A 24,502-nucleotide genomic window follows, 5' to 3' on the forward strand; every position below is an offset into this window, starting at 1 on the left:
TATTGTTTGGTCGAAATGTATAGCAGCATGATGGAAATTGCTTAATTATAAATGATTGGCGGCAGTTGTGTAAGTTATGGGTGATGGAGGTTGTAGTGACCAGTGGGAGTATGGCATTCAGTTCAGATGGCTGACTCAGACATGTCAGAGCGTATCTTCTATCTTGCAATGTTTGTGGTGTATTGAACTGATCAAAATTGCTAATAAACCATTGATGATGATATTGCGACCCGCGAACGGATCCATATGTTGAATGCGGCCCGCGAACTGAAAAGATTGCCCACCCTGCTGTAAAGGATTCCAACCTGATTCAACACACAATCATTTCACGCATTGCTTTTGGATCCACCAGTCACCTCTGCAGCAAAACTGTTATGTTATGTTATGTTACCTCTGCAGCAAAACTGCACCCTGATTAACTGCCATCCTGATAACTGGTTAGCAAGCTTCCTAATGGTAGCAGAAACCGACCATATATCAATCACTATTTGCACTGCAGAAACTGAATGGAATAAAATGAGAACGGCGTGGCCTTCATGGTTGAATAACAAATCATCAGTTTTTTTTAAATCTTTTCGCGCTGCGCGCGATTGAATGTTGCTATGTTATGTCTTGGGTATTGTAACTGACGGCTCTGTCATGCCTGGAGCAATAGGTAGCTGACTGGCGACGGGCTGTCTTTAGGTTGGCGACTTCTTAACCCACCGTTTCACTCGGTACGGATGTATTGCAGCAGAGATAGGTACGTCAGGTAGCGTAGTAAAATGAGTCTGATGATATTCGAAAGAGATCGGGTGTATATACCCTAGCGATACGAAAAAGGGTGTTGTGGTTTGTGTGAAAAAGGGTAGACTTGCGCACTGCGCAACAGGATAGCGAAGCTGGCACAATGCGCAAGGGGTGATTAATATTGCGTAATACGCAAAAGGATTGTAATGGTATAGGCAATACGCGACAGAGGATTACGAAGCCAGGATGTGGTGCAAGTGCAATCGTATGTGGGTCACATGCTGGTAATCCCAGTAGGCCTACTACGAGCAAAATATAGTTCCCTCGTAACAGATACCTGAGGACATTCACCAAGGACCAGCGGTCTGCTACAGTATCCATTCACAAAGAAAAAATACGCATGATTTATAGTAGGCATTTCGGCGTCGGCCATTCAGGGCTGTAATGACTCGAGTCGCAAATTTTTGGTGACTCGACTCGACTTGACTCGAGTCATTTTCTTAAAAATGAAGAATAACTCGACTCGAATCGAGTCAATTTTTGTGTTGACTCGACTTGTACTCGAGCCATTGCGTATGACTCGGACCCAGTGATATGACTCGGGGCTGAGTCTACCAAGACATGCATTTCATTGTAATTTCGAAGAATAGTAAAGTTATCACACTATTGCTATTTCGTCTATCAGTACTGGTACTTCAAAATGCTACCAAAAACTGTTAAAAGTGAGAAAAATCAGTATATTATAAATGCGAAGCTATCGATATCACCGAGCAAGGCTATAAAAAGTGGGTTTCCATGACATTGCCTCGGAACTGATCTGTCAACACAATGACTTGGACTCGAGTCAAAACACTACTATGACTCGGACTAATGATGCTAATGAAAAAAAATACAGACACCCCAAGTGTGACCGCAGTGATTCGATTCATATATGTAGATTATGTACCGTTTATGCCGGGGGCGGTCAACTTCTCCAGTCGGCGGGCCGGGTGTAGAAAAATTGAGTATTTGGCGGGCCGGATTGCTGAATCGATACATTATTCGCCCATTTATCCACATATACAAGGAATGAATCGTATTTAATGAATGTATTTTAACGACAGCAATGTCAGCAATGCCATTTCTCGCCGATTGACGAAGACAATGTGGATTTGAGAATAGCATCGTCATACAAGCGCTGTCATGTCTGCTTCTATCTGATCAATCAACAAACGTTGCAATCCTTAATTATTTCAAGGCGTTCGATGACCCGGTATACCCCTAATTTACCAAGATATGAATTCATTAGGGCTGAGTAGGTGACAAGATAGCGTCGTTGTTCAACTGTGTGGCCTGATTAATCTTGATTAATCTTAATTCACACGGTCCGCGTCCTCCACGAAATTTGAATAGTGGCCCGCGACCCGTTTTGAGTTGGCGACCCCTGGTATAAGCACTGTGGGATGACTCTATAGTCATGACTTGACTCGAGTCAGACTCGAGTCACCTTTTTCGAATGACTTGACTTGACTTGACTCGAGTCACTTTGCTAAAATGACTGACTTGACTCGGCGTATCAGAAATATGGATTGACTCGTGACTTGGAGCAAAATTCACGAGTCAATTTCAATTAAGTCATCAAGTAATCGGTGTCGATAAAAATCACTGAATCTTGTATATGTCCGGATTGTTCGCGAACGCTGGTGTAACCGTGTTTTACTTAGCCTCCATTGTTCCCTCACAAATAAATTGACTGCAAACGAAGTGATCGAAGCTCACAGCTTACGTTGTCGTAAACTAGTATAGTAAAGTATGACTCGGACTCGACACCCTACTCCGTGACTTGGACTCGGACTTGACTCGGTGGTGAATTGAAAATGACTCGACTTGACTCGAGCCAAAACTATAAAAGTGAGATTGACTTGTGACTCGGAACCTCATGACTTGGTTACAGCCCTGCGGCCATTACCGAGCCACGACGCCCCAAGACATATGAAGTTTAGGCAAACATGGTCCGAGAAGTGTGTCAAAAAGATCGGCAGCGGGTGAACCTTAGTCGAAAAGGACTGCCTATGTTGACCGAAAACTTCGATATGCATATATATCCATGTCCAATTGTTCATAGGCGCCTATATGCCTGGCGCCGAATCTTCCTGTCCTGGCAATATGAGGAAAATTCTTTGGCATTGAAGATATATCAATTTGGAATCATGTGCGTCTTCTAGTTTAGTAGGTTGGGACTATTTCAGTATCATTCGAATACATATACCAGACAGGAACTCGAAGTGGCGGACGAGGTGCTCTTTCGGCCCTGTGCATACACACAGAACTCGATGATATTTCCAAATTTTCGCGAATTCACCAATTCTAATTCTACTATCGCAACGTGTACAATATACACAAAACCGTTTAACAATGTCTCTGAAAGTAATACAGAACTTTCATTTTCAATACTATGCGACTATAGTAGGCCTACGAAGGCCTAGGTCTGCATATTACTAGAGGTCGACCGATATTGATTTTTACAGGCCGATGCCAATACCGATATATCGGCTCACTCACAAGGCCGATACCGATATCATAGGCCGATATTAATATGGAAGGAGCAGAGAACAATTTCACCCAAAATATTGTATAATTGGCAAAATGGCACTTGTACATGTCACAGAAAGCTGAACAACAAACGAGAAAACTGAAATTGAAAAGAATTATTGCTTAATTGTGCACATTCGATGAAATTTGGGATAACCCAAAAATCAAAATATGATACAGAATTGCAGATCGGTCCAGAAAAGGTAGACTGTAATGCAGGAAGCATAGTTTCTCTGCATGCTCCCCCAGCTAAACTCGTTCTGCAAGGGTAAATCTGTCATATATCGCCCTTTGTGTCGTCGATTTCTTGAGATTGAGAACACGGAGCATTGAATTTCCGAAATTTTTGAATTTTTTTTAAATATAAAATATCGACCGCAATATCGGCCTTCATAGGCCGATATCGATAATCGGAAAAGCTCCGAATATCGGCCTCGATAATCGGCCATGTCGATAATCGGTCGACCTCTTCATATTACCCATGATTAAAGAAAATCACGAACAACTAAAAATGGCAATCATTTCATTGAAATTTTTACAAGAGCAAAAAACCACAAGCTTGCGATACGGATAGGAAGATAGAAAAGGAAGGTGCCTAAACGTCTTGGGGTATATATTTGAAATTAGACACCCACGGACCTTGAGCATGCCAATACTTGCACATTGGATTTAAGAAAGGATAACATGAAAGGAAGCAACGAAAATGAGTGCGGTACGTGTCGGTAGGGGAGGTCGATATGTCAGATTGTGATCCAGTATTCTTGAAGGCTGTCGAAGGCTACTCGAGTCGTTCGCAAACAACTCCCCGTTTCGTCCAAGTCGCGTCATTGTTGACCAAGTGCTGATTGTGAGTTCTCCAGTCCATGTTTGCGAGCAAACCCACGCAAGTTTGGTTGATTTGCATCGGATAGCCGGGATGCCATTTCACGAATGGGGCCGCTCTACCGTCGGCGAGAGACGCATCGTTTATCTGCAGAACAAAAATCACACTTCAGTTGATGATGAGACTTCATAACAGATCAGTAGGGCTTAAAACACGTTTTGTTTTTTGGCGTGATTCTTGATACCGGTGTTTTGTTGTGTGATGTTCTTGCAGGCATTGCTAGCCCGGAGTCATATAATGGCGCAGCCAGGTTTTGGGGGTCGAAACCAGCGATCGGTTCTGAAGACTTTGTCATATCGAGCCTCCCGTCTACCTTGCATGTCGCATTTCACTGTGACATTTTTGTAGTGTTATGTTGATATGTAATGTATACGAATAAAGATTCTCTCTCTCTCTCTCTCTCTCTCTAAATATCCCTGGTCGAAATCCTCCCATTCCAAACTAGAAACAAAGTTCTTTAGAAATTCCGATTCTATCTCCAATAATTCTGAGCTGATTTGCATTTCGTTAATTCGTATTAGTTGCTTTGGAATTGAAGCTAATTTGTTGTGATTTGGTTAGTTGTGTGTTTTTAAAGGCCGTTAGTGCTAGTTCTAGATGCCGGTTTTGAAAAGTGAGTAGTTCTAGCTCTAATTATGCATTTTGAAAATCCAGCAGGCTGCACAAGTCTGGTACCGGAGGAGGTTGGTATCGCATGCCGATCCAAGCGTCCACCCAGCCGTATTTGATTGCGAACTGCCTCAACGCCGCCAGAATCACGTAGTAATGATCTTCCGAATAAATGTCGGCCGTCTTGCCGTTCTGATTGGCGCAGATTTCTCGCGCCTGCTGGCAATTGACTCCTCTGTAACGAATTTCGACCCAGAAACAGCTTCCGTTGTATCTGATTGGACAGAAATCTGAAAAGAATGATAGAAGTTCTGGTTCAGTATTGAAGTGCTGATGACTCGATATAGACACAACTTCACCGGATTTCACGGATTTAGCCGGATTTGTGTTATTCGTCACTTCTAGTTCTTTTACAATTTTCTTCAACTCGATATCATGTTCGAGACTTTCTGGAAATAATGTTACAGTTTATTGTTAAACAATTTCATCGAATCAATACACCATAAGGTTGCAATAAGAAGGTGTCGAAGCGACTTGGAGTATAGTCTTTGAGTATAGCTGTGGGTTTCAGCTTACCAGATGTTACTGATGAGGTTATACCAGTGAATTCGGGGCTATTGGCGGCCCCAGGTCCCATCCCCAACCCATAACCTCATCCTAACCTGAATACATTGATACATATAGGCCTAATGATGGCTACGCACCCAACATACCGATTGCCAAATTCACCAAGGGCCTTATATCACGATTCACGGTCATACTTCGTCAAACATTCATTATCTAATTTATTACCGGTAATACATTATCGATGCAACGCGTTCAGAATGAGAATAGCTATTACACTTCTAATGCCAAATTAATCAAGTCACGCACGAAGCTAATTCTAAAATAAGGTTATTTTACTTGCACTTCAGCGATTTGGTACAGTTCTTCCCACTAGACCTAATTAGAATCATAGCCTATTTTGTATGGTCTCGACAGTCGACATTCGAAAAAATGGCTCCTCTTGATAGCCTATTGTTGACTATACTAGACGATCAATGACTATACCCAACCCTAGATAGCCAGGTCTACATTTTGTTGGAATGTCGCCGAAATCCGTAGAAACGAACCAGTTTGCTTAGCGTTCAGCTCCTTTATCGCCTGCCACAGGCTTTGCAGATCCATCAACATCTCAGACATCTGTTCCTGCTGGCCTTCGACCTCTGTAGAAAAACCATCTTGGTATCAGTACAAGTACTACAGTAGCTCACGAAACAAGCAGGTTATAAAAGGAATATAACATATTACACGTCATTTCACGTGAAAAGTTCTCTACGTATGACTTTCATGCACATTGCACAGCCTGGCGATTATAGATTCCCGGTATGTAATTAATATACTCCAAACGTAGACTTGGTCATTATATAGTGTAAGATGTGTTCATATTAGCGTGCTGTTAGCACATTTTGGTGAAGTTTGACAACACTGAATCTTTTACGAGATAGGTGTGAATTTAATGACAAGCAGATGGTTGGATCAAACTATACTCGCAGCCAAACCTTCCTTGAGATCCGACACTCCGTTGATCGACGCACTTTTGGAGAAATCCTCTCTGCTCTCTGTGATTGATGGTGAAGACCTACTGACACAGGTGATCGGGAAATCGTTTCTCGCCAACATTGAGAACAAGCTTGATCCAGAATGTCCTTTCCCGGGGTCGCAACGAACCAGGTGGCACCCCGGGCGCGGCTTACAATCGAAATTTTGCTGTGCAGCGACGCTGGTTACCAGGAGAACGCAACAAGCGAGGAACCACATTTCGTGGACTTATCGCTTGGACTGTGAAAAACGAGTCAAACTTGTACAAACTACTGAGTTTTCAAAACTTGCAACTAGAAGTACTACCTTTTACAAATCGGAAATTAGAACTACAGTTACTCCTCAAAATACGAAACTAGGAATTTCTCAAAAAAAAAACAGTCGTTAGTTGACCCTCAACTAACGATATTGATAGTTTGCACAAGTGTGACCTCGGTGCTTTGATGATGTACCTTTTATGCGACCACAAAGAACAGAACGTCAGTTCGACATCTCATTATAAAGATAATTTGGCATATTTTCGACTATACCTATTTCACTGTGACAACGATGTGGGTTGATCCCTACTTCACAGACCTTTCCACTAATTTGGCAGCTTTGTAGGCTGCTACATGTGCCGTATATAGTGATACGATCAATCGAGATTTCAAGGAAATAGTATCGAAGCGGTAGTTCTCGTTGATAAATTAACTTTTAGTAGCATAGTGTAATTTTCAGTAGGCCTACTCACAAAAATCATCTCTCGACTCGAATCAATAGAATTAATCCTTGATTCAGATTAATACAGCTGAAGACTTCACGATATATTCAGGAACGATTTGCGAATTGCCGAAACTTATAGATTTGCAGCCTGAATTCTATCGCCCCGGGCGTGGAATTCTCGCTGAAATTTCCGCCAAAAATTCACTCGGAAACGAACAGTCGGATTTTTCTTTTCCGGAATAAAATTTGACACAAAAATTTCACAGTGAAAGAGCAGCTACGTCGAATATGAGCCCATGTAAAGTACCAGACGGAAATTGTCAAAAAAATTGGAAAATCAGAAAACTTCGACACCGTTTTTCGTTAAAGCTATTTCCAGTTCTCGTATCTTTGATTTTATGACACGATACTGGTCGTATTCCGATCTCATGATGCTCCTTTCAAGGTTGTCTTCCGCGCGACGGCTCCGACGTATTTCATAAGATGCTATTATATATGCAATAGGGTTGTTCAGTTTCGGACATTTTTTGGAAACTTGTTTTGCGCAGTTCCAAATGATAATTTAATACATAAAAACACCTTTGCAAACGATTTTAGTCATCTACATCGCGCAAACCGACAAGATGGCGTAATGGAGCGTCCGGCTCCTTGATCGGTAGGTCGTGGGTTCGATCCCCGGCCGGGTCAGACCAACGACCTGATTAGTAACACTGTTATCCATGACTGACTCATATCTTGACTTCCCTGCTTGGCGCTCATGCATTACTGGGATAGCGTGGAGGGGTGGTGCAAAACTTAGAAAGCCATACAAAACTAAGAATGCTCCGGAGTCGTTTTCGTCTCGCGTGCAAATCTCGCAATCGAGTCTCGAGGTCAGAGGTCGGCGTCCTGAAGCACACGTACACACATTGTTACGATGAAAATGGATTTGAAAAAAATTCTTGTCCAAAACAACATGGCTATCATTAATCCGTGTTGAAATTTGTTGAACTTTATGTCGTGTATTATTGGTCTAGGATTAGGTTGTAATGACTCGCATAGCAATTTTTCATTGACTCGATTCATTTTCTCACGTAGATGTAGAATAGAAACTTTGCACTCCAGTACAAGTAGACGTCGCGAATTCCAGGATTACGGGCCTAGCATATAATTGCTTAAAACAAGCTTATACAAAGGTTTGGGTTGTGGGTTAGTGTAATGAATGCTCAATTACCAAATACCAATGACCAATTTTAACCGTCATCAATTTTGACATGTTCAATGCAGGTTTGTACAAACTATACTGGATTTTCAAAATGCGCAACTAGAACTAGAATTAATTACTTTTCAAAATCAGCCACTATAAGTAGAACTAAAACTAATTACTTTTCAAAATATGCAACTAGAACTAGAACTAATTACATTTCAAAATCTGCAACTAGAACTAATTACTTTTCAAAATCAGCAACTATAAGTAGAACTAAAACCAATGACTTTTCAAAATCTGCAACTAGAAGTAGAACTAAAACTGATTACTTTTCAAAATATGCAATTAGAAGTAGAACTAAAACTGATTACTTTTCAAAATCTGGAACTAGAACTAGAACTACAACTAATTACTTTTCAAAATCTCCAACTAGAACTAGAACTAATTACTTTCCAAAATCAGCAACTATAAGTAGAACTAAAACTGATTACTTTTCAAAATATGCAATTAGAAGTAGAACTAAAACTGATTACTTTTCAAAATCTGGAACTAGAACTAGAACTACAACTAATTACTTTTCAAAATCAGCAACTATAAGTAGAACTATAACTAATTACTTTCCAAAATCAGCAACTATAAGTGAAACTAAAACCAATTACTTTTCAAAATCTGCAACTAGAAGTAGAACTAAAACTGATTACTTTTCAAAATCTGGAACTAGAACCAGAACTACAACTAATTACTTTTCAAAATCTGCAACTTAAAACCACGACGCTCAAAAAGGCAGTGGTCAGTTAACCGTCAACTAACTAGATTAGTAGTTTGCACAAGTCTTGTTCATACGGAGCCCTGATATGGTCATGTTTGTTTGTTTGTTTGTTTTATTGACAACATCATTGGTGCTTCTCGCTATTACAGTCATTTGCGCCCACTACATGAATTTAATAATGTCAGATGTCTTTTTTGCTTTTGCTCCTTCAACGTGATCTTTAGCTGCCATCTTTCAAGAGTTCGGCCCTCTCTTCCTCTGGGCTTATGAAGGCGCTGTATTTACAGCGGGATCGGCGATGAGGAGCACAGATAAACCTCCGACACAGAGAGAAACATGGCAGATCCGAGACTCGAATCACCGAATCACCGAGACTCGAATTGGTGTCGTGACTGCAGTGTTTTACCAACTGCGCCACCCGATATGGTTATGTTGTTTTGAATCAGAAAGTATATTAAGCCTGATTAATGTTTTATGGAATTATGTCGCATTTCCGTTACCAGGCAAACAACACAGCGAACCACGATAGCTCAAAAAGCTTTGACTCCTCCTGTACCCGTAGCTCGGCGCTCATCGAGTCCCGTTACCCAGGCTGCCAGCAAACGCGAACCCACTCCTGTCCAGGGTGCTCCTGCATCCAGTGGTTCGAAACAAACGATAACCACGGAAATCCTCTGCGATCTTCAGGAACGAGTCAAACTCATCTCCAATACTTGGTTTGCTGTATCAATGTTACGCTGTAGCACACGACGACTCAACTGGCGGACCTTTTCAATGCTGAATCCGGACCTTATCTGTCTCAGTATCTATAACTGATTTTTTAACAAAGCTAATCCATTAACGCTGTTTTGCAAAAACACAGTGCTTTGTTTTTAATCGGTATGTTCAGCTTCAGACAAAATGTAACAAAATGTAACCGGCTTGGTCAGAGTCCCAATGTCGCGCTCTCACCGATTTAGAATCAAGAAGAATTACTTAGCAGGAAATAAAAATGTGAATTCTCCCATTAGCTGTGACTAACAGAAAAACACATTTCGCTGTAAAACATCTCATGAGAGTTATAACGGACGAGTAAGCAAATTTCGAACTGTTTTAACTGGACCTTTGCTAATAATAGTTGAATAGTTCAGCCGTAGCACGTTGTTAAGGATCCAAGCAGAATAACTTTGTCAATATGAATAAATTGTTCCTCCCAATCTCAAACTCGTTGTTTTCAGCTCTACTGCCGGAAAAGGATTTTTGGAGCAATTAACTCAGAATTGCTACGAAGGCGCGGAGAGAGACATCGCCAACGTGCTCGGCGGAAGCCGTCAGTATGTTGAGATGCAAAAGTTACTCGCAAAAGAAGCCGACCAGTTTGAAGAGTGAGAGAACTTGGCAACGAATATATTTACTTTCAACATCGCAACAAACAATATGCTCTTGCTCATTTACCAAATGCATTACCAAGGCTGTGTCAACAAAAAGAGTTTGGGTATCATCTAAAAAAATTGAACGCTCTCGTATTCGGAATTTCGTGCTGGTGACGTCATATTTTGTGCTACGATTGTTGATGTACGATGTTCTTTTGATTTCTCTACAAGTTGCCGACGATTACCCCTGACGAGTGTCAGCCGAAAATATTCGGGTTCATTTCAATATGAATATACTATTCAATTGTATATTGAAGTTCTGTACCTCCAAGAAGCTGTTACCAAATGCAGTGAAGTACACATTGTTAAACAGAGTAAATGCCATATGCGGTTTCTTATATGTCTGAAGGAACAATGATCTTACAAATCAGATTCTACGTCTTCTCGTGTGATTGATCGAGTCTAGTCATTTCCGTATTTTGAGAAAATGACTCGAGTCAAGTCGAGTCATCAGAAAATCCTGACTCGAGTCTGACTCGAGTCGAGTCATGAGTCAATCTTACTTTTGTGGTATTGACTAGAGTCAAGTCGAGTCATTTTCAATTCATCACCGAGTCGAGTCCGAGTCCAAGTCATCGTTTAAAGGGTCAAGTCCGAATCATAGTGTTATGACTCGAGTCCGAGTCCAAGTCACAGCATTGAAGTCATGTTCAACTTATGTTTTCAATCCTGAATTAGCTTATAGCTGATATATAACCAACGAAATCACGTCTAGATACCAGCTGATAGAGAATCAACAGATGCATGTTTATGTAGAGGTACAGTTTTTCTTACACATTATCAGGTGAATGACTAAAATAAGGTCAGCTTTCCTTCTCAGCTCCCGAAATAGCCGCCGGAGCGTTACTACTAACAGAGAAAATTTTGGATTAATTACAAGTAGAGATTTTCGAATTTTACCGGCTACCTCATGAAATTGTTATATTGTGTAAAATATGATTCATAGCAAATTGGGCTCAATTCCAACTAGCAAAAGCGAATTTATTAGAGTGTAATATTTTGGATACGAAAAAATAGTTGACTTACTACTAGTAGCCTATATGTAATTATATTATATGCAAGAATTTCTCACTAAAACACTCCATTAATCTTCAAATATAAAATTTTATCCTCTTATATCATTGATTCTACTTTTTAAAATTAAGCCAGATTCAGTGTTCTTTTTATGCAACATAACAATTTTATCGAGTAGCCACCCAGTAAAATAAAGAAGAAGTTATTTTTGAACAGCCCTATTGTACAAACATCACACAACATTAGCCATTCATTATTACTCACGTGCACAAGGCACATACCTAACAAAACGCCAAATGGCGGAGTGTATTGTGTGTTTTCATAGAGTGAAGATCAAATCAATGAGTTACACTTCAAAAATACTAAAGTGGAAAGGAGATCCTCGTATATGTTATAGCGGCATGGCCTTAGAATAAATCCACATCTACTGAATACACGTTCTACTGGTGCACTAGATACAGGAATTGACAAGGATTTTTGAACCACATTGAAGATCATTGGGTACTCATTATTTCTAGTCGCCCAAAATGCAAAGAATCATCGCCTTCAAATCTACTCATGAGCTTATCAGTCTCTTACAAGTACTTGACCATCTGAGTCATTTAATCGGCTCTAATTAAACTTTGCTGCGATTTTTTGCTTGTATAATTGAAATGTCTTGAGTTCTTTGATTGCGGAGGATCTATTACCTCTTCATCACAGGATGATTTTGTACAATAGCCTACATTGCTACTTATGTAGGCTACCACTGTCAGCTGTTTTTACGGCGGCATATCTGATATCAGACGAGTGCAACGAAAGCAGTGGCGAAAAATAGCGATGTCGGCAGAATTCGACAGATGCCTTGATCTAGCCATTACGATTCGCAAATTTCTTCATCTTCAAGTCATATAAAATAAGCCGAGTCAATGACTTGGGTCGAGTCATACGTAATGACTCGAGTACAAGTCGAGTCATTCCAAATATTGACTCGAGTCGAGTCGAGTCATTTTCCCAATTCAAGAAAATGACTCGAATCAAGTCGAGTCACAAAAAAATCGGCACTCGAGTCATTACAACCCTGACTAACAGCCTGATGTAAACTGACAAATGTAGACGAAACATCGTGAATATCAAACAAACAAAAGGACTGCAGTGAATGAAATATTGCAAATAGCCGGCCCTGTGGATATACGCAGTTCACGCAGCTCACGCAGTTCACGCAGTTCACGCAGGTCACACAGATCACGCAGGTATCACTCTCCCACGTTGTTCTGGTGCTCAGGTATCAAGTCTGGAGTGTTTTGGGAATGTGTACAAGTTTGTTTAGTAAGCAGGTATCGCGCAGGTAAACCTCCAGCACTTAGGAATCAAACTCTGAAGTCGACCTCGGACGGACTCGAACCCGTGTGTCTGCGGCGGTGTGTTCACGCTAGTTATCATGTCTTGTGTTTATTTGTCGCCGATTTTTAAATTCGTTGAGTTTGCATTTTGCCAGATGGTTTGAAGCGGCTGAAGGAGACACTTTGCTCGCGTGAGCCGACGACCTGGACTAGCATCGAACAGGCGGCCTTGGAAGCAAAATCTATACTGCTACCGGTAGTGGTTACTTCCAACATTTGGAACGCAGATCCCAAGCGGCGAAAGTTCATATGTGATCCTTGATGAAGTAGCGAAAAGGAAGCGAATGTGAAGGACCGGATTTCGTATCTCAATTCCCAAATACATCACGTTGAACGCTTGTCCAATAATTAAAGAAATAACACCTCAATGTCGTCATAGTCAATTCATGGTCTACTTTGGACGTACGTCACAAAGATGCGAATTTTCGGACAGATAATATGGAGTTTGCGCAGCTGTTCTTAGATTAGTTGATATCATTATTGATGTATTGGAATAATTGGCTACTATATAATTTATTTGCTGTTCATCAATATAATTGGCAACCTTCGTTGCGAGTTACTTTCAAAGAGTAAGCTAAAACTCGTTTCAGACAGATAATAAATGCGTGTGAACTGCGTGAATTGCGTGAGCTGCGTGAACTGCGTGAACTGCGTATATCCACAGGGCCCAAATAGCCTACATGGTAATAATGTTCTACAGCCCGTCGCATCTGTCGTTGATGAATAGATTATAGCAGTGGTTCTCAACCGGGGGTCCGCGAAGCATTTTCAGGGGGTCCGCGAAGCCTCAAACTAGTTGATAATCCAATTTGTATATTTTTAAATTCGGAAAATCACGAGGCAGTTTCGCTTCATTACTCGAAAAACTCCAGAATTCACATCAATTGAATCGTCATCTGAGATGAAATATCCCACTGTGCAGCTCATTTTAATTGCTAAATTGCCCATAGCCTACTGATACAAACATTTTGCTATTTAGAGATGTTTTGTTGGGTATTGTGGAAAAAAAGTTTGATGAGAAAGGTCAATCACGGTGACTTCGAAATGTTAACAAAAATCATTTTTCTTCTGTAATACACACGACCACATTTTCCATAATAACTTCAAGATAAGCTGCTAGATCAGGGCCGGCCAACCCGTGGCCCGCGGGCCACATGTGGCCCGCGAGAAGATTTTGAGTGGCCCGCGAGGTAATTTCCGAAATTTCTAATATCATCAAAAATGGATTGCACAGATTGTGAACTTGCAAGACGAACCAAAAATTTGATTAGTCTGGCCGCAACACTTGAGATGTGATGACTAAAATATCAGTTCCGACGTATTGACAGATTCATCAGCCATTCACATATTGGTATATCTTCGTACACTACAATAAAACAGAATAATTTGCGATATATTTATCAAAGGTAAAAAATTTTCACAAGCTTGGTGCAACATGTTGTCACTCGATTTCTTGTTTTTAATATTGTTGGCCTTTTGTGAAAATGGAAGAATACCTAATGTATCAGATTGAGTCTAACTATATACTCACGATTACGAGACAAAGTGTCTCGCGACATTGCGTTTGCGCTCGCAGTAAGACCGTTGACCTAGGCACTAAATGATTGACGCATGTTGGTCGCAGCTTTCGATATCGATATGTCCAGTCCATGCGCCGAATAGCCCAGTCCTCGCAAACTTAGCCCAGCGATATACAACAGGCCCGCAATATAGTCAAGTGACAATATTATTGACCTATGAACTTCAAAAAAAATTCGCGCTTCGCGCGGCTAGTGGCCCGCGCAATAGTTCGTCAATCGAATGTGGCCCTTTGGCTGAAAAGGTTGGCCAGCCCTGTGCTAGATAGAAATGACCAGGCTTGACGTTGTATGTTCATTATATGTCATTTTGGTGCCACATTTGTTGCGATCATATAGGCTACCCAAATGTGTCGTCGGAAGCGTTACGCGATATTATTACATTCGCCGCCACCTATATTTATGGAAATGGGTTTTCGGCACTTGTTCAATGTTCATATCAAATCGAAGGGGTGGATTTTCAAGACACGATCACGTATTTCAAGAAATGCAGTTGCAGAATTCGCTTTGAAATAATAGTCAATCCACTTTCTACATGAGTAGTGTATGATCTTATTTTCAAAAAAAGTCATTTTGTTGCTGTTTATCACTAAGCCTACTAAGCCTACAGTTATCATTTGCACAAGACAGACGAAGATTGCACGATATTTGAGCTAAATTTGAACTAAACTTCGTGGGGGTCCGCGGGGGTCGGTGACTGTCCGAAAGGGGTCCGCGAAGACAAAAAGGTTGAGAACCACTGGATTATAGGATACAAGACAGTCTCTATAGCTACAATGTCGTTATGCATGGAAAGTTGGGAACTGCTGCCCTATTGATACGTTTTGTGATGGTCGTGGAAAATTCCATGACACCCAAACCCTATATTTTGTCGACATTTCCTTGTATGTGTCAAAACATGAGATCTGATGCTTCATCAAGCGAGCTTCCTGAAAAAAAAAGCGATTCCACGTAGTTCATAAACGATATCGATGATCAATCATTCGGCCGGCGCTGAAACAACACAGCATATCGTCATTGCACACGTTTTGCAATTGATAGAAAGTTGATAACGTATCTAAAATTGAAATTCCTAATAAATTGCTGCACGCGGAACTATGATAGACATTTGGGTGTGTGGCTTTGTTGAAGTCGGTCGCATTATATTGCGCACCTACCGAGCCCATCTATCTTATAAAATTCAGCTCCGAAAATGTCGCTCAAGTATAGGATTCTCATTATGTTCGTGATCGCGTTCCGCTCGCGTTCGTCAGGTACGAACAAATTGTGTTTTATTTCGAATCCGATTGAAAGCTCTCTTTTTCAGCGCAACGTTGCTCGAGAAGTTACGTCGACGGCAAATGGACCTCGGAGGGAGATTGCGGGGTTGGTATGCAGCAGTTCACGTCTCCGACAAACGTTCTACTCCGTGAACATTTTATGTAGGGCGCGGACACGATGTCGGATATAATGAGTGATCTTGAACGACGATCAAAAGAAGAGAAGAAGAAATGGACTGTGAGTCGATTTTGAGAATTCCATCGTTTGTAACATTACGAACAAGCTCGGTTCAAGATACGGTCGAGACATGGAACTTCGAACCTCAAACTCGAAGAATTTATGAGATTTGTGAGTTTTTGATTGCTTTCGGAATTGCTTGCAGGTTTTCCAGCGAAGAATGTACGGAAACGTGGATTTCTTCAGAGGTTGGGATGATTACGCGAAAGGATTCGGGAATCGTGACGGAGATTTCTGGCTCGGTAGGAATGTTTGTAATTTCAAATATTCCTTCAGGTGTTAGGATTTCGCCGATCTGCACTTGGCTATTGTACGTGCAATAAAGCTGATTCTGTATCGAACCATATCATATCGAGAGTAGTGCCCTCCAACTATCCTCGTGACCCTTTTCGCGTTGGCTGGAAACTCGTACAGCCTCGACTACATAACACATCGCCTTCCTGAGATCTAGCCGCACTAGCAGTGCACCACGCATTTACAATTGTCGGTTCAAAACAGCCAATTGTTTCGTAACATTTGTCTCCAGGGCTCGAGGAAATGCATACGATGACAAAGGACAGAGACATGGAATTGGAAATCAACATGATCCTGAGAGGCAAAGGAACTCAAATGGTCGCAAAATACAGGCGAGCTTTTTTGGATGCGACCATTCATTCACAAAATATGAAATAGCGGCTGCAATTAAACTTCCGAGTTTTTCCAGTTCCTTCCGGATCGGCCCCGGCTCCGACAAGTACAGATTGCAGGTATCCGGATACTCCGGGAATGCAACCTGGGGCGACGCTCTCGCATCCAACAACAATCGCCAATTCTCAACGAAGGACGCGGATCACGATGATTTGTCGACAATGGAGTCGACAACGCAGTTCGAAATATCAAAGTGTTTTGTTTATAGCAGTCGTTAGCGACAAGTCCAGTTCATATTGTGACGTAATATATGCGTGTTTGGTATGCTAGGTAATTAATTACTTAATATCAATCATTGCTCCTCTACTATTATTTATTATTATCAACCTATGAGTACTTTCGTGTCGTGGTGATTTTGGCGTAAGAAAATCCAGATCCTGCTTACGACCAGAACATCCAGAACATTTCACGCCTCCACTCCACATGTTTTTGGCCTACTTCAAATATTTTGTCTCAATAACAATGTACTGTCATTGAAATTGTGATTAGGCGAAAATTTTATCACATAACAATTACACAAAATGAAAATGCTCTAATTACAATTATAATTACGGTTACATGGAAAAATGTAATTCATTACATTCAGCTAAATTACAAATTACCATTACTCAAACTCTGGGGCACACGCACCACAGGTAATTAATTGCGGAGGGGACAAGATGTTAGTGATGGAAACCATTTGTTGGCGTCCACGTCGGTAGCTTTTCATGAGATCCAGTTGTGGGATCGGGAATCCGTAACGTGCCAATTTTAAATGGAGAATGTTATGTTCTACACCGGGGCTGGGCAACATTTTGAGCTCGCGGGCCGCGATCAACATCTGAATTCATGCGCGGGCCGAAGTATATAAAATTGGGATAATAAACAAAAACTCAATATTGAAATTTGATTATATAGTGAAGACATGGACATAATATATATGCTAATTTAAAACAATCCAAACATTGCTTTGATGATATCTTACGCGCATCAGTGACAGTAACGAGATTTCCTAGGCTGGTCTACCTCAATAACAAATTGGCCAGAACTATAGAGATGAAAGTCGGTTGTCGCGATTCTTAGAACAGGATTGAACTTTAAATCCGTGAGCAGCGATCTCTTCATAGATGTATTAATTCCACTTTTGGATCAGTTCCAGGACACCCAATAATGACAGCATCATATCCTTTAGCGTCAAATACGCTTCTACTATGTCTAGATAACATTTCTACGCATACGGAGAACGAATCGATCCAGGACCACTGGCGTAGCAGCCACCTGGCGGTTCTGGCTCTGCGCCAGGGGCGGCAGGCTCGAAGGGGGCGGCAAAATTAGGCTGCACCAGCCGGCTAAAAGCAGCGTAATTGGTAGTCCTATAGCTGGCGTCCCGCGAGTTAAATTTAATCAAACTGGTCTCAATCGGAAGCTAGTGTTGCGCTGATTCCGAAAACACAAATTAATAAGTTAACTTGGCAATGGAACCACTCCGAAATAGCCGTCATGGCCGGTTGTTCCTGACAATCGCAACACAATGACCAATTGACCATGATAATGGAAATTATATCGAGCGATTATTCGGAACTACGCCGATTTGCAGACTGGCATTTAAATTGTATTTCCGGAATCAGGGCACCAGTAGCTTTTAAGATCAGTATTGTTAAATTTGAGCGCTCGAAGGGCCTTGCCAACTATAGGATGACCAAGACCAATAATGCTGCTTTTAGCTGGCTCAGCAGCAGGCTTGTCTGCGTATTCAAGTGTGAGAACTAAGTTGCGCATCTATACTCTGGGTTACGATTTGGTACAGCAGACCGAGATAGCTGTGAAGGTAAACCATTCCTAGGAATTGCTTAAGATGGTAATAATTGTCAGATTGACAGATTGCGCTTAAATTTATACAAGTGTTAATCAAGACTCGAAAATAAAACGTGTCAAGAGAGTGGAGCTTTCTTTAGAAAGAAGAAGTAAGCAAGACAAGCAGAAATACAGAAGCAGATTTAAACTTGAAGCTGAAACTAGGTTTACCGGCATACACCACTTAAATGATATGTTTGGATTTTTAATCCCCAGGCGCTGCTGCAAAGCGAAAGTCCCAATTTATTCACCAGCGCTTTTAAAAGCATTCATGACGACGAGGTGGACTTTTTGGAGTAGGCTGCGGAAATTGACAGATTTAAGACCCTGGTGCGGAGCAGTGAAACCACGTTTGATCGTATAGTGCAACAGCGTTTGATGTTTTACAGTGGTTAGTTAATGCAAAGCTACTTGAATCGACACCGTATTTATGCTCGTGACTGTAACTTTATCTGACCATTGGTGTTTCAAATGCGAGCTGTGAGAGGAGCTTCTCAAAGCTCAAACTGATTAGGTCGTATTTACGTTCTGCCATGAATGACGATCGCCTATCAGCTCTATCCAGTCTGTCTATAGAAAGAGACTACGTTCAAAAACTTGAATTTGAGGATATTATCGCTGATTTTGTTTCGGCGAAAGCCCGAAATGTTATGTTTTAAGGTGGCTATTGATTTTCTATTTGCACAATAATATTATTATTATGAATTCAAGGCACTTCAATGACGCTTGTTAGGCCTTGTGCATCACGACATGGAAATTATACAGTTCAGTGTCATTGTCTTTTTAAGTATCGTTGATATTTGCATCTTTCTTCAAGCGCTTCGCGATCGTTCACTTTCATTTCACTATTCACTCTTCATTTCACTCTCCCATGCATTCAACTTCTGGTCTCGCATGCCGACTTTGTGCAGCGTGGCTTACTGCGTTTCTGGGTCTTTTCAAGACACTGTTAGTACAGCGGAATCAGCGATGAAGAGCCCAGATAAACCTCCGATACATAGAAACTAGCTTGAACATGGGTTCGAACTAACCACCATTGGTGCCGCAGCGCAGTTGATTTACACACTGCGCCACTCGCCTCCCCTATGTGCACAATACATTCGTTGGCTATTTCTTGTCTTTATTATTTTTGGCCTTATTAACGTTGAGACGGTGACACTGAAACGCGGCGTATTATTTGTAATTATTTTTATCGATAAGATTGCTTGAACTAGAATCTATGTCGAAATTTGCTGCGGTCTACTTAGGGGGGGGGGGGGGGGCATTTTAATCGAGAGCCAGGGGCGGCAGCGCATGCTGCTACGCCAGTGTCCAGGACACGTGCGAATCGTTTTTTATAACCACATCACTGATACAATTAAAACTGGAATGGCCAATCGGAAATCACACTGGTGATCCGAATTATCAATCTCGTTTAGGATTTCTGTGATGTTTAGCAGTTGAAACCTTTTAATCTTCGTGGGCCTTGAGATCGGACTGTCGCGCCAGAAATTAAACATAAAAAAAACATAGGAAGTATTTACCTTTGAACAGTGTTTCTCGAACTTTTAAATACATGCCCCCCCCTTATGGTGCTAAAAGAGCTCGTGGAGGGCCGCATGCGACCCACGGGCCGTAGTTTGCCCACCCCTGATCTACACAGTCAAACGCCTTTTTTTGAGATCAAGGAAAATACTACACCGCGTCTCCAGGGTATCGTGGTACTGCTCGGCTACTGTTAGGAGGGCATGTGAGGTTTAGTGTTTATTGCAGAATCAAAATTGGTGAGGAGAAATTATAGACATTTTGGCGAGGTATGAAGATAGGCGGGACGGGAGCAGCTTTTCAAACACAATTCCAATATCAGACTCCTCTGACGTTCTCTCATACTTGAGTCCGACCAAATCTTAATATTGACTGGAGACGGAGTCGGTGAAAATGACCCTGACTCCGACTCCAACTTCTTTATTGTGAGTACCCAAAACGAACTCATGACACGTGCACTGCGCTGGTGAGCGAAAAAGTACGCCGATGTAACATTCTTGGCCTAGTGCCCAAATAGAAGTACGAGGCATTAATCTGCGGACTGCCAATTTGCAGAAAAGTAATAATAAAATTTCACATGTAGGCTACACTAAACATATCGTTAATGTACAGGTGTACACTGTATAGGTGTGCCCAGCTGTTCAAAATGCTTCGAAAGCTTTGGTTTGACGTATTCGACTGTTGCAATACGTCGAAATTAGGGATGGTGTGAACGCGAGGTTCACGTTCGCGTTCTGTGTGTGAACCTCGGAAATTTAGAGGTTCGCATTCACAACAGAACCTTGGTAGGTTCTGCACTGTGAACCTTTTTCATATATTACAATTTTCACTTAATTATAACATCTTTCGTTCAAATTTATTGCATTTCAACTGCGAGTCACTCTATATGCGTGGTGCTGGCAGTAGAAAAAATCAACACTAAACGAGCATGCACCTTGACAATCTCAAAATTTTTACTTGCTTCTTACAAAAGTTTGCTCGAAATATCCAGTTTTCCGTTTGCGAATATTTAGTGACTCTCTGCCGTGAGCTTGACCCGCAATTACATAACATAAATAGCGAAATACACTACATGTAGTCAGTGAATGATGCTTATTCAACCAATCAATGGAATTGATATCGTTGGCTGATGTAAAAAATCTAGCAGGTGAGCGGGGTCAATCTTGACTTCATATGTTTATTGTATCATAAAAACCAAATCCGTGCGTTTGATGTGTTGGCTACTGTTGTATAACTTGTTAATGGGGTAATATCGGCAGCAAGTATAGCAACCCGTTTTACACTCCGCTCAGTATCAATGTAACAATACTCAGACGCTGAATACATTTTCCGGCCTGGACTAGACCGTTAAAGCGTAAGCTTATACCTCTGGTAAGTCCTCGTCGAAATTGTTGGCTAAGCGATTTTATGAACACGACATGACTCTCACCGGGTTTGCCGGTCACCATAAGTAGCGACGTGCACTTTTAGACAATAATACTAGCGGCGATTTAAACCCATTCGTTGGATCTCGATATTGGTACGAATAGTGTTATAGTACTGATTAGGACTGGGCACAATGATTCTAATACTCGAATCTGAATCGAGTATAAATTTTAATGATTCGAGTCGAGTAGTAAAAGATGTGTTTTTCAAGTATTGATTTTATACGCTCATCGCCACTGAAAGTTAATTTTTCAACGGGAATTGTAGTTTCGATACTTATTTTCCACTGTGGAGGCCGTGAAACCTTGATTGGTCGTACCGCAGCATACGAAACATATAGTGCATAATGTGACGACCTTTAATTAGTAATCAGCCTATCAAATTTTGAGCTGGGCCACGGAACATTTTCATATCGGAAATGGAGTCGCGACCATAAACGGTTGGGAACCAGCTGGAGTGCGGTGTTTATATAGCTCAGTGGTGCATTGCGCACAGGCATTTGGCTGATAAATAATCTTATCGATGTGACATGAGCATGACTTTACTATGTACAATTTTAAGAAGTATTCGGAAAATTTGAATAAATGATTTTGAACAGACCCGTTGTACAATTATTTCTCCGATGCTGTAACGGAGATGCATAGTCTGTAATGCAATTGGGAAAACCATTAGTAATATCAAAAGGTATCAGACTCGAGTCACCTTTTTCGTATGACTTGACTTGACTCGAGTCTCTTTGCTAAAATGACTTGACTTGACTTGACTCGGCGTATCAAAATTGTGGATTGACTCGTGACTCGGAGCAAAATTCACGAGTCAATTTCAAGTCATCAAGGAATCGGTGTCGATAAAAATCACTGTATCTTGCATATGGTCGGATTGCTCGCGAAACGCTCGTGTAACCCGTGAGAGCGACTATAATCATTCAATGATCGTGCGTTTCACTGTGCCTCCATTGTTCTTTCACAAATAAATTGTCCGCAAACGAAGTGATCGAAGCTTATAGCTTTAGATGTCGTAAACTAGTATAGTAAAGTCTAATAGCAAAATGTATATTTCTGTTTTCTGTTCTTACCAAACCTCTTGTTTTATTGAAATTGAATTCGAATATAGTTTATATTGGCATCAACCACTGGCGCTGGCTCAAATTGTATCATATCAATTTGTAAATGGGTAATGTATTGCATCTTAACAATTCGTTTCTCTGTTCTCTATTTTGGCTGGTAAACTGAGGCTATGCAATTACTTACGTAGTTCACCAGTTCTACGTATATGTGAACGATACAGCGCCTTCTTGGGTGTATATTTAACTCAAAGCGCATTGATGTCCATCAAAAATAATGGCAATTCGAATAGTTTAACTGAAACTATTATCTTACTCTGCAGAGACCTGGCAACAAAAGGAGTGCAAGTGACGTTCATTGGGATTCCCGCTCACACGGGAATACGTGGCAATGAAAGGGCAGACGAACTCGCAAAACTCGCCTCTAGCACACCTGGATCCAACGACGAAAACGAAATCATTATGTCACTTGCCGAAAGAAGTCACACACCAATGGAATATGTATTGAGAAGTGGACGTCGGAATTGAACGGCATCGAGCAAGACTCTTCGTACCCACGTTTACACGCACCATTCTCATGCATTCCCGTCCACGAAATTTGTCGCGGAGGGAATCATCCATCATATTGCGACTACAAACTGGACACTGCAAATTGAACTCTCACCTCCATCGCATGAGTTGTCATGACAGTGGTCTCTGCGAAACGTGCAGCGTGCCAGAAACTGTCGAACATTTCCTACTGACGTGTCCTAGATACTATCACCAGAGACAATATTTAAAAAATGTAGCTGAACATAGCAGTGTGAGCTTTAACTTGGACTGTCTGTTGACTGATCCGCGTATGGTTAATCCAGTCATAGAATTTGTTGTATTGTGTAGACGTATATCTCATTCAACTATTAGCTCCCCCAGGCCTGGTGCACAAGACCTTAGTATTCGAGCACCATAAAACCCCTTATACATACATACAACTCTATATTCGTTCATTGGTTCAGAATCAATGACCACTCAATCTGTATTTCAGGCAGCTAGCAAAATCCAATGGCGTAATCATGCCTCATACTTCGAAAAGGCAACTTGACTTGTGACTTGACTCGTGACTTGACTTGACTCGAGTCACCTCTGAAAATCGATTGACTTGACTTGACTCGAGTCAAAATGTGCAATGACTCGAAATGACTCAGTCAGTCAGTCAGTCAGGTTTATTAATATTTTCATCGTTCCAAAACATCACAAGACTGCGATACAATGAAAAGATAGGAGGGTGTCGAAACAACTTGGAGTAGCCATTAAGATCAGACACCCACCTTAGCCTAGACTCGTGACTCGAAGGTAGTGACTTGATCCTAACACTGGTATTCATATAGTAGCAATTGCTTGTATTTCGACTTGAATGTGGACTGGACATGCTCGTCCACTGTCGGATGACCGGCGGGTGACTGTTCCACACATCAGGTCCGGCATATTTGATAGAGCGATGATCTTTTCGGTCGCTCGTATGATATTTGGACGACGCGGACGCGCGTGTGTTGTACGTGTGCGCTTTTGATTCCGAGGTAAGAAGTCATTGCAATATTCGGGGCAACGACCGCAGTGGAACTGATACCTAAACTCGGGGATTTCTAGTTTCTGCATATCTTCTATGTTTAGGACACCGAATCTCTTCAGCAGAGACTTGTTTGGGCCCTAGCTACGACACGCAGTACGCTCTGTTGTAGTTTTTGTAGTGGCTGGAGTGCAGTTTCACTGGCAGCCCCCCAACAGAGGATGCCATAACCACCAACGTGCGTTACTCCGTAGGCTACTATATGTTTTGTATGCTGCGATACGATCAATCGAGATTTGAAGGCTTCCACAGTGTAAGACATTATCGTAACTATAGTGCTCGTTGATAAACTAACTCTTGATAGCATAGTATCATTACAGTACTCACAGGAATCAAATCAGGAATCAATAAAATTAATCGTCGATGCAGAAAAATGCAGCTGAGGACTTCACGATATATGCAGGAAAGATTTGCAAATTGCCGAAACTTATAGATTCGCAGCCTGAATTCTG

General features: G+C 41.4%; 2 protein-coding genes across 3 annotated transcripts; one reads left to right on the forward strand and one right to left on the reverse strand.

Moving 5' to 3' along the window:
* Positions 1-3,324: 3,324 nt before the first annotated feature.
* On the reverse strand, positions 3,325-7,127 carry LOC145456259 (uncharacterized). Of its 2 annotated transcripts, none has more exons than XM_080334337.1 (6): positions 7,104-7,127; positions 6,334-6,613; positions 5,905-5,997; positions 5,152-5,241; positions 4,859-5,082; positions 3,325-4,270 (listed from the first exon to the last, which is right to left on the reverse strand). In XM_080334337.1, exons 2-6 carry the CDS (start codon positions 6,590-6,592, stop codon positions 4,079-4,081), a joined length of 858 nt encoding a protein of 285 aa, XP_080190463.1. In that variant the 5' UTR covers positions 6,593-6,613; positions 7,104-7,127; the 3' UTR covers positions 3,325-4,078. The 2 variants fall into 2 exon arrangements, with proteins under 2 accessions (XP_080190463.1, XP_080190462.1); XM_080334336.1 differs by lacking the exon at positions 7,104-7,127 and adding an exon at positions 6,680-6,810.
* Positions 7,128-15,399: 8,272 nt separating this feature from the next.
* LOC145455322 (ficolin-2-like) lies at positions 15,400-17,768 on the forward strand. The gene is made up of 6 exons (XM_080333290.1): positions 15,400-15,668; positions 15,722-15,780; positions 15,841-15,912; positions 16,058-16,154; positions 16,439-16,538; positions 16,616-17,768. Exons 1-6 carry the CDS (start codon positions 15,608-15,610, stop codon positions 16,815-16,817), a joined length of 591 nt encoding a protein of 196 aa, XP_080189416.1. The 5' UTR covers positions 15,400-15,607; the 3' UTR covers positions 16,818-17,768.
* Positions 17,769-24,502: the final 6,734 nt, after the last annotated feature.

Source organism: Botryllus schlosseri, chromosome 14 (assembly GCF_051294905.1).
Source record: "Botryllus schlosseri isolate E-star chromosome 14, Bs_hap1, whole genome shotgun sequence".
In the NCBI taxonomy this organism is placed as follows: domain Eukaryota; kingdom Metazoa; phylum Chordata; class Ascidiacea; order Stolidobranchia; family Styelidae; genus Botryllus; species Botryllus schlosseri.